The 15,022-nt window shown below is 38.2% G+C and overlaps 2 protein-coding genes across 7 annotated transcripts in view; one reads left to right on the top strand and one right to left on the bottom strand.

Annotated features, from left to right (window-relative positions):
- The window catches only part of CCDC146 (coiled-coil domain containing 146), a 141,112-nt gene extending 132,656 nt beyond the window's left edge, over positions 1-8,456 (bottom strand). For 5 of the 6 annotated variants that reach the window (XM_082473456.1, XM_082473459.1, XM_082473462.1 and 2 more), the window contains exon 1: positions 8,134-8,456. The gene's annotated coding sequence lies outside the window, so the exon portion shown is untranslated. The remainder of the gene's footprint in view (positions 1-8,133) is intronic. The other variant, XM_082473457.1, reaches the window with a different exon arrangement.
- Positions 8,457-8,578: 122 nt separating this feature from the next.
- Positions 8,579-15,022, top strand: part of FAM185A (family with sequence similarity 185 member A) — a 72,198-nt gene continuing 65,754 nt past the window's right edge. The window contains exons 1-2 of the mRNA XM_082473673.1: positions 8,579-9,225; positions 11,780-11,889. Of these exons, the coding sequence (XP_082329799.1) occupies positions 8,799-9,225; positions 11,780-11,889 (537 nt within the window). The 5' untranslated portion in view covers positions 8,579-8,798. The remainder of the gene's footprint in view (positions 9,226-11,779; positions 11,890-15,022) is intronic.

Genomic DNA, 15,022 nt, shown 5'->3' with positions numbered 1-15,022 from the left:
TGTGAAAATATGCTCACTTCATTAGTAATTGGGGAAATGCAAATCAAACTCATAACGAGAGAGAACTACACACCTATTAGAGTGGTTTTTTAAAAAGTGACAATACCAAGTGTTGGTGAGGCTGTGGAGTGACTGGAACTCTCACATGTTGCTAGTGGGGATGCAAAATTGTGTACCTCCTTAGGAAAACAGTTTAGGTATTACTTATGAAGTTAAATACATTTACCACATGACCCAGCCATCCCCCACTCATATGTAAATACACATTCAAGGGAAATGAAGACATATATCCATTCAAAAACTATATACAAATGTTTATATTGGCTTTATATAGTCACCAAAAACTAGAAACAACCCAAATATCAACTTGTGGATATATAAACAAATTGTGGTACATGCATGTAATGGAATAAAACTCCGAAACCAATTACTGATACATACAACAACATGGATGAATCTCAAATATATTATACTAAGTCAAATGGCTATATACTATATGATTCCATTTACTATATGAGTTTCTGAAAAAGGCAAAAAGTATAGGGACAGATAGTGGATCGGTGGTTGCCAGGGGTGAATGTTGGGGGACAAGGATTGACTACAAAGAGAAATGAGGGAACTTCTGGCAGTGATGGAAAAGTTCTATATCCTGATTGTCATAGTGGTTACATGACTCTATGTGTTTGCCAGAATTCACAGAGCTGTATACCTAAAAAGGGTGAGTTTTACTGTGTGTAAATTATACCTCAATAAACTTGACTTTAAAACAAAGCAAAGTAAACAAAAAGAACTAAACCTACACAGAGTGCTGAAATGTAAACTATTAAAACAATGAAAAAAGTTCCAAAAATCACCAAAGAGAAAAAGCAGACTCTCCACAAAGCAACTAAATTAGACAGATAGAAGACTTCTCATTAGTAAAAACTGTACCTCTTCAAAGTACTGAGAGACAGTATATGTCAACTAAATTATTACTTAAGAGAGCAGGTAAAAATAAAAACATTTCAAAGTCTGAAGAAACTACTCAGAGACTCTCATTGAATATACACAATGAATATACTTCAGTAAAAAACTGAGGGGCTTCCCTGGTGGTGCAGTGGTTAAGAATCTGCCTGCCAATGCAGGGGACACGGGTTCAAGCTCTGGTCCGGGAAGATCTCACGTGCTGCAGAGCAACTAAGCCCGTGAGCCACAACTACTGAGCCCGCATGCCACAACTACTGAAGCCCACGTGCCTGGAGCCCGTGCTCTGCTACAAGAGAAGCCACCGCAATGAGAAGCCTGCACACCACAACGAAGAGTAGCTCCCGCTCGACGCAACTAGAGAAAGCCCACGTGCAGCAACGAAGACCCAACGCAGCCAAAAATAAATAAATAAATAAATTTAAAACAAAACAACAAAACTGAATCTAGAAGGAAAGAGATGAGGAAATAAATTGGTAAATGCTGCTAAATTTAAATAAGCATTACATATAAATAGCAACAATAATAATAACTATTCATGTGGCTTCAAAAACAAGATGGAACAAACATACACAAGACAATAAATGACATGCAAGATGGAAGGGAAAAGACTTATGTTAAAGAATTCTATTCTTTGAGAGGAAGATGGAGATATTGATTAGCCATTTGCTAAGTCAAGTGAGTATGTGAAAAATTTAAGGATAATGATTAGAAGTAATACAGCCTTTCAAATTACTATAGAGGGAAAAGGTGAACAAAGAAAAACATTTAAACTAAAGATATGAATGGAGAAAAAGAGGAACAACAGCAACAAAAAGGCCAAAAAAAGGCAAGGTTAATAGAAAACACAAAAGAAGATGGTAAGAATAACTACAAATGTAATAGTAATTACCAAAAAAAGTAAGTGGATTAAATTTACTTGTTGAGGCAGATTGTTGAATTGGATTTAAAATATCTATCTGTATTCTGTTTATAAGAGACAAGTCCCAAATATAATGTCACAGGTTTGAAATAAAAGGATGAAAATATTATTATTAGATAAAAATATACATCAAGATAGAAAGCAGTACTAGAGATAATGAGGATCATTATTTAATGACAATAAAATTTTATCAGGAAGCAATATTAATCCTGAACCTCTATATAACTAACAGTATAGCCTCAAATTATATAAAATGTAAATGGAATTTCTACTGAAAGAGTATATTAATGCTACTGCAGTGTAAATGGTTGCAACACTATTGCTACTTTGTAGAAATGGAATGAAGTGTTAGCACATACAAGAACTCTAGCCTAAAGTGAGCTTTTAAAGTTTTTCTATTATAAGTTAGCTTTCTGTTTGCAATAAATATTATCTTACACACACACACAAATACATATTGCTTTAATGTGCAAAGTACTCATATCCCCCCCAACCATGAGAATCTTCTTCAGATATTTGTAAACTAGGCAATTTCTCAAGGTGTTTAAAGTGAGGGAAATTTGACTACATAAAATAACAAGCTTTTTCCTGTACATCATCTACATGAAAATAAATAACATGTAGATTTCAAATAGGACTGCCTATATATTCATTAACTACTTCTTAGTATTGTTAGTTATTTGTTTAGATTATTGAGTTTATTAAGATTCATAAGAAGAACAGAGGTCATAAGATATATTTATTTCAAAAGTTTATAATTAAGAAAGTTAGCAAATTCCTAGGGCTTCCCCCAGTTAAACTGAATTCCAGAATCCTTTCTTTAGGTTACATTTTTTTCTGAAAACTCTCTCATGCCCTCTGCTGTCCATTTACTGAATTTTTTTTATTGAAGTATAGTTGATTTCCAATGTTGTGTTAATTACTGCTGTACAGCAAAGTGATTTAGTTATATATACATTCTTTTTTTAATGTATTCTTTTCCATTATGGTTTATCATAGGATACTGAATATAGTTCTCTGGGCGATACAATAGGACCTTGTTATTTATCCATTCTTACATAAAAGCTTACATCTGCTAACCCCAACTTCCCACTCCATCCCTCCCCCCAACCCTCTCCCCCTTGGCAGCCACCAAATTGTCCTCTGTGTGTGATTCTGTTTCTGTTTCATAGATAATTTCATTTGTGTCATATTTTATATTCTACATATAAGTGATATGGTATTTGTCTTTCTCTTTCTGACTTCACTTAGTATGATAATCTCTAGGTCCATCCATGTTGCTGAAAATGCCATTATTTCACTCTTTTTTATTGCTGAGTAGTATTCCATTGTGTCTATGTACTACATCTTTATTCATTCATCTGTCAATGGACATTTAGGGTTGTTTCCATGTCCTGGCTATTGTGAATACTGCTGCTATGAACATAGGGGTGCATGTATCTTTTTGAATTATAGTTTTGTCTGGATATATGTCCAGGAGTGGCATTGCTGGATCATATGGTAATTCTATTTTTAGTTTTCTGAGGAACCTCCATACTGTTTTCCACAGTGACTGCATCAACTTGCATTCCCACCAGCAGTGCAGGAGGGTTCCCTTTTCTCCACACCCTCTCCAGCATTTGTTATTTGTAGACTTTTTAATGATGACCATTCTGACTGGTGTGAGGTGGTACCTCATTGTAGTTTTGATTTGCATTTCTCTAATAATTAGTGATGTCGAGCATCTTTTCATGTGCCTATTGGCCATCTGTATGTCTTCTTTGGAGAAATGTCTATTTAGGTCTTCTGCCCATTTTTGGATTACGTTGTTTGTTTTTCTGTTGTTGAGTTGTATGAGCTGTTTGTATATTTTGGAAAGTAAGCCCTTGTTGGTCACATTGTTTGCAAATATTTTCTCCCGTTCTGTAGGTTGTCTTTTCGTTTTTGTGACAGTCTGTTGTGGCTGTCCACTCATGGTTTTGGTGACTGATGTCACTCAGAGCATCTTGTAAATCCTAGGGCTTTACTGGAAGACAGTTGCCAATTTCATGCAAGTATCATCTGTCATTCGTAAGGTGTAGGAGTTGTAGAGTTCCTTGACTTATAAAACCTACCTGGCATTTTTTAATGCTGTAATGAAAATACTTATAACAAGTTATCCTCGCCTAGGACCTTGAAGTTGCAAGTCAGTGGATCTTTAAGGACGAATCTTTAAGTTTCTTATTTTTGTAGCACAAGGCAAGTAAATTTCCCTTTCTTAAACTTGAGAGAGATCCCTTTCTGAATAGATTCAGTCCACAGAACTTAACATGGTGACCATTTCCTATCATGGACAAGAGACCTTGGATATTTATGACTTTGCAGCCTGAGAGCCTCAGGGGCTGATGATGGGTCGCTCCGAGAAGGACTCTCTAAGCCACAGCAGCTGGCCCCTCTGAAGGGGATGGAAGACAAAGGGAGGGGATCTCCTGAGCTCGGCCAGGAGCCAGGGGACTTCAGCCAAAGTTCAGGAAAGTCTGAAGAAGAGCCCTGGGGGGAAGGGGACTCCCAGCTGCAGGGGCCTCGCCCTCCCCACCCCAACACTTGAAAAGACTCGGTCCCTCAATGAGAGAATGTAGTTCACTTTAAAGAATGTATAATCCAGTGTTGAACAAATTTGTTCCATTAGGCTGTCTGAAGTATAAGTCTTCATCACAGGGCGAGGTGTCAAGATTTAATCACTAGGCTAGTTTAGGCAACAGCTGCTTAAAATGTGGCTTTAACTATCAGAATAGTCAATCATAAAATAACTCAGACAAAATTTCAATACGGAATTTTCATTTGGTATATTAAATTGTATATTTATTGAATATTAATTATTAAATTAAGTAAAATATTCATTTAGAATATTTAGATGGCATTTAGATGGTAAGAAAGCCTCCACCTATTTCACTATTTGAGTCAGTCTTAGGAAACAGTATATGCTAAGAAATGCATTTAAATTTTTTAAATTATAAATGTAATATATGTTCATTATTGAAGACACATAAAAAAATGAAGAAATAATTCACCTTACTACTTGGAGATAAGCATTGTTATCAAGTTGTGTGTTTCTCTCTGCAATTGTTTCTATGGAATATATGTTAACATTCCTATTATTATTATTATAGAATTGAGATCATACTCTACATACAATTTGGTATTCTACTCATGTCACTTAACATTACTATGAGATAATAGAAATATATATATATATATATTGGTCTCTGCCCTTGGCTCCTAAATATGGGTTCCTGAAACCCTTGTAATTTCCTGGGTGATAGGAGTGTCTTTTGTTCTAATGAAGCACCTTTGGGTAGACTCCTGGATGAGGGCTGGTCACCAGAAAAAACAAGACATGATTAGAAGCTGGGAATCTACAGCCCTGCCCCCAGGTCTCTTGAGAAGGAAGAAGGACTGAAAATATAGTTAATAATCGATCATGCCTACGTGATGAAGCTTCCATAAAAATCCCACTAGTATGGGGTTTGGAGAGCTTCCAGACTGGTGAACACACCCACACCAGGAGCGGGGACACATCCCAGCTCCACGGGGACAGAAGCTCTTGCGGTCCAGACCCTCCCAGGCCTCACCCTCTGCATCTCTTCACCTGGCTGTTCATCTGCATCCTTTATTAAATCCTTTAGTAAAGTGGTAAATTTAAGTGTTTCCCTGAGTTCTGTGAGCCACGCTAGCAAATTAATAGAACCTGAGGAGGGGGTTGTGGGAATCTCCAGTTTGTAGCCAAAGGAGATAGAAGTTGTGGGTAACCTGAGGACCTACTACTTGTGACTGGCATCTGAAGTGGATGGGAGTGGTTTTGGGGAAATGAGCCCCTAACCTGTGGAATCTAACATTAGTGTCAGAAGTGAGTTAAATTGTCGCTTGTTGCAGGGGGAAAACCTCCACACATTTGATTACTAGAAGTGTCAGAAGTGAAACTATGTGAGTGTGGTAGTTGTGTGAGAGTCAAGGAGACATACACAGAAGGAGAATTGTAGGTTTTTCCTTTACAATTATGTTATGGAAGATTTCCCGTATCATTGAATAATTTTCAAAATACAATTTTAAGTTGCATAATATTCCATATGTATACTAATTTATGTAATACCCTCCTATTTTTGGACATTTAAGTTGCTTCAATTCTTTACTATCGTAAGTAATCCTGAAAAAAAATTCCGTAAATGTAAGTTTTTGTGAACATCCTTAATTTTATGTTTACATTAAATTCCAAAAAGTACAATTTCCAGGTCATGGATACACATATTTTTAAGGTGTTTTATGCATATTGCTAAACTGAACTCTGAAAGTTTTAATAACTTACACTCCTACCAGCTGGACATGTTCATGACCACAGGAATGGCTTTTTAAAAACTGAACGTGTAAAAGTACGCTACAAGTAAACTCTAAATATGCGGGAGAGTTACATATGACTCTCTATTCATTTCATAAATAACTTTTTTTTCTCCAAAGGTGTCAGGAAGATAGAAGGACCTTTTGACAAAGTGGTAAGAGGGTCAGACCTTCTAACTGTTTTTTAATCTTTCAAAACTTGTTTCTTCATCAATAATGTGAGCATAATAATACTTGCCCTGCCAAACACAGAGTGTTTTGTGAGGATACTATGAGATGATACATGTAAACATGCTTTGAATAATATAGTGTCATACAGGTGGAAGGTAGTACTTTTATTGGTCATTATTGATATGTGGACAGACTTGATACATGTCATTAGACTTTTAAAAGTATCAATAAATTTTTAATATCTTACGTTAACCTTAATATACATAATTTTCTCCATTTTAAAACTCAGATGATCCAAAAAGTAATTTTTTGTCAATTTTCTTTTGTTTATTTGAAAATAGTAAAACAATGATTTTGCCACATATGCAATTATTGTTCAGGTGCCAATTCCACTAACTAGGGTTGCGTCAGAAAAGGAAAAATTACCATAGAAACAAAATTATCTAATAGGGTTTTCTATTTAATCTAAAAATATTTGGCATGGGCACAACAAATTTAAGTGCATTCTCAGCTTTCTTAAACCAATGCCTTTTTCACAGTTATTCCCGTGGATTTTCATTAAAAAGACCGTTTGAAGATCAGTTTGAATAATTGTGACCAAATGAAACACAAAGCCAAGGATAGAACTAGTATGCAGTGGGAACTTGGTGAACCTAAAAGCTTGCACCTATTGTGAGCCTTCATAAGGAGGAAGAATAAGGAGGGAGGAAGGACTGGGACAGAAAGGAGGAAAGGATAACTTAAGAAAAACACTGAATTTCTAACAAGGTAATGGCTTGCAAAGAACCCTGTGACTTGGGCCCCTGAGGACTTTAGCTCAGTTCATTAGGACTTTAGCCCATCCCTCTATCACTATTACTCCCAGTAATTCTGGTTATTGCACTTGGTCAAGGGCTTCAATTTTTTATGGCATTCAGTTTCAGCACTTGCATTTTATTGGATGTCATTGTTTGCAGTGTGTCTTTGCTAAAGAACTTAGGGAATAATTTGTAGGAGGAGGAACTGGCACTGGGAGGGAGAGATAGCAGGAAAGGAGGAAATAGATCTTTTCTCATTTTTAAATTGCCCATAAAATAATAAAAGGTAAAACAGACTTTACGGAGTCATTTAGTATAATCCTTCTTCATCTTAAAGTGGAAGAAACAGGTGTAGGTGACAGAGATAAACCAATGGCCGAGCCAGGAAAATAACCAATTCCATACTCTTCCCATGGCACTATGTCTCTCTCTCTCTCTCTCTCATCTTATTTTAGTCCTAAAACCGAGGATCATTTGTAGTCAAAGAGAACAATGCTGCTGTCAACACAAATCGTGATCGCTCAGATTTTTCTTGGTAACTTAGAGTCTATGCTATAGAATAAAAATATAATAATTTAAGTTGCAACTTGGCAGCCTGTGCAGCGTGTTCACATCCATTATCTCATTTGATCCCTACAAAAACCCTTTGAGGCAAGACAAGGAAGGTATTATTGACCTCATTTTAAGAGCGAGCGGTTAAAACCCAGAGACGTTCAATAACTGACGTAAGATCACTTAGAGTCAGGAAGGAGACAGGACTCTAACGCTATTCCTATGTTTGATATCAAAGAGGGAGTTTCCTCAGAAAACACTGACTGGTAGTGATCCTCTTGCCTAGGGATTCTCCATCCCAGGGTACCCCGCACTAGTTTATGAAGTTTGGAACTAACCACTCACTGAGGGTACTCCTATTTTGCATCTAGTTCTCACCTTTAAAAGCGCAATTTCTTACCACTTCCCTCCGTCCTGATCCTTATTTAGGCTCCTGTTTTTCTCTGTGAGTTTTGGCTTCCTCGTCTCACTCCAAAGCTCCACCCTCTCCAAAGAAGTAGCGTCCTCGGTATCCAAGGAAACCACACAGCCTTGCCCATCTGTCGCCTTCCACGCTTTCCATTGGCCAGTTGAATTCTGGTGTGTGTTTTCCCCCCCCCCCCCCCCCCCCCCCCGTCCCTCCAATGGATAATTGGCTAGAGGGAAGGAGCGCTTGCCTTCCGAGTCCCGTCTAACACCTGCTCTTACTAGCCTTAACTACCTTGCGCATTGCCTCTTGGGAAATGTAGTTTCTAAGCAGAGAGAGCCCTTCGACGTCTGACTCCATTAGAACTACCTATCCCACCGGCCTTTGCGAAAGGGGCGGGAGTAGGCGAGGAGTCAGGGTCAGGGTGGATACTTAGAGCTTTGAAATTCCAATTTGCCGCCGAGGCGTGTGTAGCTGAGGTTTAAATTGCTGAACTAAGTGAGCAGTCTTGCTGTTGCTTCAGCACACCCTCTCAAGTGTCTCCTTTTTGACTTGAGCCGGCACAGCGGCCAAGTCGACTGGCCGTGGCAAGACTAGCCTGTGGCTGAGGTGATCTGAGGGAGCGTGAGAGCACGCCATGTTCGTCTCCTGCTCGGGATGGGGGCTGGGCTGCCTCCGGCTCTGTCTGCTCCGAGTGTGGGCCCGCGAGGTCGCGGGGCGCTGTGCGTGTGGGGCCTGTCAGGCCCGGCTGTACGGCTCAGGTGGGTCCCAGCCCGACGTCTCTCGGTCTGGTCCCGCGCGCCGGACTCTGAAGGAGTGGGCACTTCTGGTGAGCCCTTTCGGCCGGCTGCGGACGCGGCTCCCGTGCTCCGTAGCCGTGAGGCCCCTGGACCCTCTCACCTACCCGGATGGCGACCGCGTGCTGGTGGCGGTGAGCGGAGTGGAGGGTGGGGCTGTGGCCAGCCTGCAGGTGAGGTACGACGAGGCGCAGAAGGAGGTGGCCATCGTGTCTGACGTCATCGACCCCCAGGCGTCCGTGGAAGTGAACGCGCCCCTGAAGTTTGGCAAGTGAAGTTTAAACGGGCTTGGGTCCCAGGGCACATCCAGTGAATTTATAGAATTAGGCCGACGTGCGTTTTTAATTGGTCCCTTTGGATCTGACTTTCCAACCTAATTTACAATTTACGCCTTCGGAGGTTGCCTCTTTTTTTCTGTTATGCTTTGGGTTTCTGGGCAGTAGTTAGGAATTAGGTTCTCAATTACAGCAATTTTATAAATTGAATGGAAACATGATTTGGAATAATCTAAGCCGAATAACATTTGTGGAGCCCCTTCTGTTCTCCTTTGGCACTTTGTTCCTATTTGTGCACTGCACTTTGTCGGTAACAATGTGGTGTATTTTTCAGGGTTAAAGCATCTTGATAATCCACCCAGTGGCATGGCAGACCGTCCGCGTTTCCCCTTGCTCACCGCCTGGCGTCTGTCCCCAAACAGCCTTGTCTATAGCATGTTCCATCGAACTTGGACCAGGTGTTTGGTTTCTAATAGGCACCCGGCTTCTTACTGAAAACGTCCCCACTCATTTTGGCCTAAGTAAATTTTCTCTGAGTAGCAGGCCATGAAGAAAAACACATAGTAAGATTACCTGGGAAACTTCAACTGATAATGGCTGCAAGATATGTTTCCTAGGTGTTTGGGTTCCACGTTATTTCTCACATGGAAACGACTGTGTACGCAGCACTTTTCTAGGAAAGTCTTCCGTGGCTCTCCGCCTTCCCGGGACTGAAGGAAGATACTAATGAAGATCGTAATAGCAACTAACACTTCTAAGATAATCTTTTCCAATCCTTACAGTTGCACTGTATTATAGACACTGTTATTGTCACCATTTAAGATGAGGGAATCGAGATACAGCAAGTTTCATATACTAAGTATTTATTGTGGGTGAACAAGTAGAAGAAATCCGTGCCTTCATGAAATTTAATTTGTAGTGGGCTTAGATCAAGAAATATGCCTATTTTCTCTCAGATATAAAGTGGTGGAGCTGAGATTTGAACTGACTGGAGTCTGCTGAACCACTATGCCTTAATTGCTTCTCAACTTTTTTTTAACTAGCCTAGGTGAATAGGAGACCCTGATCTCAAAATGTTAACAGTCTGGGGTGGGGAGGAAGATTTGCCAATGTATTATGTAGTACAAAATAGACAGTGTTGAAATAGAGATAAGCAAAATTTTATGGCAGCACAGATAAAAATGGAACTACCCAAACCTTATTATTTGCTGATTCCTCTTTTTAGAGCCAGAATCTCATTTCCAATTTACTGTTAACATGTGGGTATTCCACAGGCCCCTCAAATAACGTAATTCAATTTTCCTCATACTTACTCGTGTTCCTCCAGTTTGTCTATAACCGTTTCAGTGAATGAGTGAGCGTAGCATTACTACCACTCAATATCTAGCCTTAACTTCTCTACCCACCTACTGAGGGTAGAATATATTTAGAATTTGTTTTCTTCTCCCCATGCCTATCATTACTGCTTGAGATCAAACCTTAAGTTGTAACACTACTTAACTGGCTGAAAGTTTTGCAGTTACATTTGCATCCATGTAAGTATGGGGTAAAATTGTCTTTTTATGTATTTTATATTAATCCCAACCAAAATTTTGCCTTTATAGAGACTGCCATATACTCAACTGTAGAAATTGATTTTTATGCCATAACTATTGGAATTGCAGTGCTAAGACCCCAGTAGTTTGTGTTTGGGGCAGCATTACTTCTCTGGTCTGGTTTAAGGGAAATCATCAATATTTATTTGAACTAGGTATTAAATATCAGTGTTTTAAAGATTTTTAATTTTTATACACAGACACCTAAGGTTACACCTTAAATTGAATTTAAAGTTAAACTTTAAAGCTAAGTATGGCTTATTTGCCAAACTTTCTTCATATATATCACTGTTATTTATCCACAATTTTGAGGTTTTAATATTATTCAGTACTAGATTTTTCAAAGTTGTTCCCACTTTTTATTTCTTCAAATACCTTGTGATATAGCTGCGTGATAATATCTTTATTTTTGACATATGAAAGGTTAGAGGTAGGATTTGAAAACCGAACTCATGGTCATATATACTGATCCATGCTACTCCTGCAGTAGGCTCTTAACTTGGGGGAAGTTTGGGAGCAAATCTTTAAACTTTCATTAATATAAAAGAGAATAAGCTAACTGACTTATACAGTTCACCATAATGAATTGTTAACTTGCTGTACTCTTACTGAAATCTGTGTTTGTGTATTTTCTCAGTGGTGAAGAGGCTTCTATGATCTTCTATAAGAATTGGAATCTTTGACCTGCTTTACTTATCTCCTATGTTACTTTCTCTCTTTAGATGATATCCGCCAACAGAAGTAACTATTTTTTAAAAACTGGTAGAAAAGGGCTTTACATTTGGTCCTGTTGCTGTGGTGGAGATCTCTTACCTTTAGAGAGAGGCTGCTGACAGCTGTGTTCTTTCCAGAATTCAGTAAACTGAGGAGCTGGATTTCTGCGGGACACTGAAATGCTTTGGAGCTCATTAACCGTGGTACTAACTTGGTTTTTCTTTTTTTCACTTCTAGATTTGAATATCAAGTCATCAGGGTCTGGCTGTGTGAAAGTCCAAAATATTGAGTGTGATAATTGCAAAATTGAAACTGAACAGGGGACCAGCATCTTACAGTCAGTTAAGGTATAAATATTTTTCTAATTTTGTTTCAACGTTATTTTTTAAAACACCTTAAACTATGAACTACGGTATCAAATTAAGGTTATTATTCGAGCATCATTTATTGGAAATATTGAGTATCGTTTATTCATCACTCAGAAATTCCTTGCAAAAAGTTTGTCAGTTCTGTTATGAAAGTATAGAGGTTGTAGCAACTTTGAAGGTTTTCATCATGTTCCTTTTAGATTTCATTTCAAAGTGTACAGCGATACTAATAATACATTCTTAGTATTCTCAGATCTTACTAAGTTTAAGAAATTTTAGTTTTAACGAATGATTTTCTTCCATTTATTAAGGAGTAAGGAAAAGTCATTAAGCATTATAAATTTGCTTAAAATATTAAATTAATCACATTTTTAATGTACCAGGTAGTTCATTACTTAAGGATTAAGTAGGTATTTGTGCTAAACAGCAAATGATTCATCTCACTTTGTAACAACGCTTTTATATTTAATTTTCTTAAAATTAGATTGGTCTCAGCTCTAAATGATTTCAAATACATCTCTGATAAGTTCTAGCTTACTGTTACTACTGGTACTACTTAACACTTGCATATTCAAAACTCAGTACTTCTGTGAACTTTGGTGGTATGTAACTTTGTTGAAGTCAGTCATCTTTGCTTCATAATTGCAAAACATTTTCAGTTTTAGATGCATAAACAGTAATTAGTATGATTAATTGGATACATTTAAAAATTTTTACATTATTTGTTTTGTCCCAGCCACCTTTATTTGCACACCTACCTTTGGCATGTCTTCACATGTGAACCATTTCAGTAAATTTAGTTGCACAGGGACTTCCCTGGTGGTCCAGTGGTTAAGACTCCATGCTCCCAGTGCAGGGGGCCCAGGTTTGATCCCTGGTCAGGGAACTAGATCCTGCATGCCGCAACTGAAAGAGCCCGCATGCCGCAACTAAAAGAGCCCACATGCCGCAACAAAGATCCCACGTGCCACAACTAAGACCCGGCGCAACCAAAAAAATAAGAAAAATTTAGTTGCACAAATATCAAAAAAGATTAAAGAATACTATTACATATCCTTTTGGAAAAATGAGATGGTTCCGGTTCTTGTAAAAGATTGCACAGTGAAGTTTTCATGTTGAATGACTAAATGGATGAGAATACCATGGTTCCTTTTTGTCCTTATAAATATATTGGTCACTCATCAATGCTTGAATTTCAGAACTTCATCTAGAATATTGTTCTCTGGAGACTCAGAGTCTTAGATTTTCAATTTCACAGCCAAAATTAGAAGCTACTGTACTGCTGTCTGTCTCTTTGCAATCATCTTTTGATCCATCTGATAATTCTGAAAGATCTATTTTGTCAGTTTTCTTTTTTCTGCCATTATGTGCATAAAATGAAAAATGACTTCTCAACTTTGGCACTGTTGACATTTTGGGCTGGATAATTCTTTGTTGTCAGGGGCTGACCTATGCACTGTGGGATGTTTAGCAGTGTTCCTGGCTTCTACCACCTAAGTGCCAAGAAACACACTGCTCACTTAGGACCATGAAAAATATCTCCACACATTGCCAGATGTCCTCTGGGGGACAAAAGTCCTTTAGTTGAGAACCACCATTTGAAGCAAGTTCATCATTCTTCTGTTGTCTTATTCTTTTAGACATTTTCTAGCATAGTTAGGAATAATTGACAAATAATAATGAAATAACTACTAGGATAATGAAATAGCAAAATGTTATGAGACATATGAAAAATAAGAATACTAAGATCCCATAATGTATTTTAGATTTACAAAGGAGTCCAGTGAACCATTATGGTAATTTTAAGATAGAATGAGTTTTATTCTATTTAAAAAATGAGTAAAATTTCTGTTTATTCTTTGGGAGACCTCTAAGAAAGAATAAAAGTCATGAAATATCAGTCCTACAAATAGAATAGCTCAAAAAAGAAATTCAAGGATTAGAATTGGGCCTGCTGAATCTTAATGGTAGTTAGGAGAATTAAGAGGTAAGAGAATTATTCTTGAGATTTTAGGATTTAACTGACTTAAATTCAGAATGGGAACGCTTCATGAAATATCTGGTTTAAGTTTTAAATATGGTACAATATCATTTTCTCTAATTAGTGATCACCTATTAATGTAAGTTTCTCTTCCACTCATTTTCAGGATGTGAAATATATTTGATCTATGTTATAAGATGTTTATAGCAATAATAACAGCTACTGTTTACTGAGTCCTTATTATGTACCCAGAAAAGTAGCTAAGGCTTCATTTAATCCTTGAATTATCTCCTTTTTATCAAGGAAGAAACTGTGAGCTACCAAGAGATTAAGGAACTCATTTAGGTTCCCACAGCTAATAAATTGAGCTAAGATTCGAACTTGTGTCTTTCTGCATTCCAAGCTCATGCTCTTTCCACCTTTCCTTATTGTCCAAGCAAAATGCTGACAGTACAGACTCACTGAATGCCACATATTTACATTTTTAAAAAATGCAATAGTAATAGTTTATATTATACTAAATAGCTTCTGATTTATTTAAACATTTTAACTACTTTGTTTTGCATATTGAGGCAGGAGATAGATGGGCCCCAGGGTAAGCAGCTGGAGTTCATTCCCTGTGGACAGAAACTTCAGAATATCAATAACAGGACAATCGAGAGAGGAGGCTGGGCCCTGCCCAGATAAGAGATAAAAGACCACATATTCCTTATTCTCAAAGTCAAGGAGACTTTCCCCGACTACACATGCCCAGAAAGGCTTCTTGGAGGACCAAAAGGGAGGGGGCGCCACCCCAGAGTAAATGACGTCAACTACGCATAGGCCTCTTTGCTAGACTCCATCTTGGCTGAGAGATGCGCGCGCACACGGGAGGATCCTGAGATACACCAAATACGGACTCAGAACCAGGCAAAGCAAGATGATTGGTCAAAGGAAACCTGGAAGAAATGCCCCATAAAAGTGATTCAAACGACCACAAGGGGGCGACCTTCTCTCTGAGCCCACCCATGTGTCTATCCACAAGAACTGTACTTTTTCCTCCTAATAAGCACCTTACTTGGCTTCACTACTTTCCGTCTCTATCTGGAAATTCATTTCTACACAGCTGACGGTCTAGGGCCCTGTCCCTGG

Source organism: Balaenoptera physalus (assembly GCF_965194825.1).
Source record: "Balaenoptera physalus genome assembly, chromosome: 8".
Lineage (NCBI taxonomy): Eukaryota > Metazoa > Chordata > Mammalia > Artiodactyla > Balaenopteridae > Balaenoptera > Balaenoptera physalus.
This window is presented reverse-complemented; position numbering and strand designations above follow the sequence as displayed.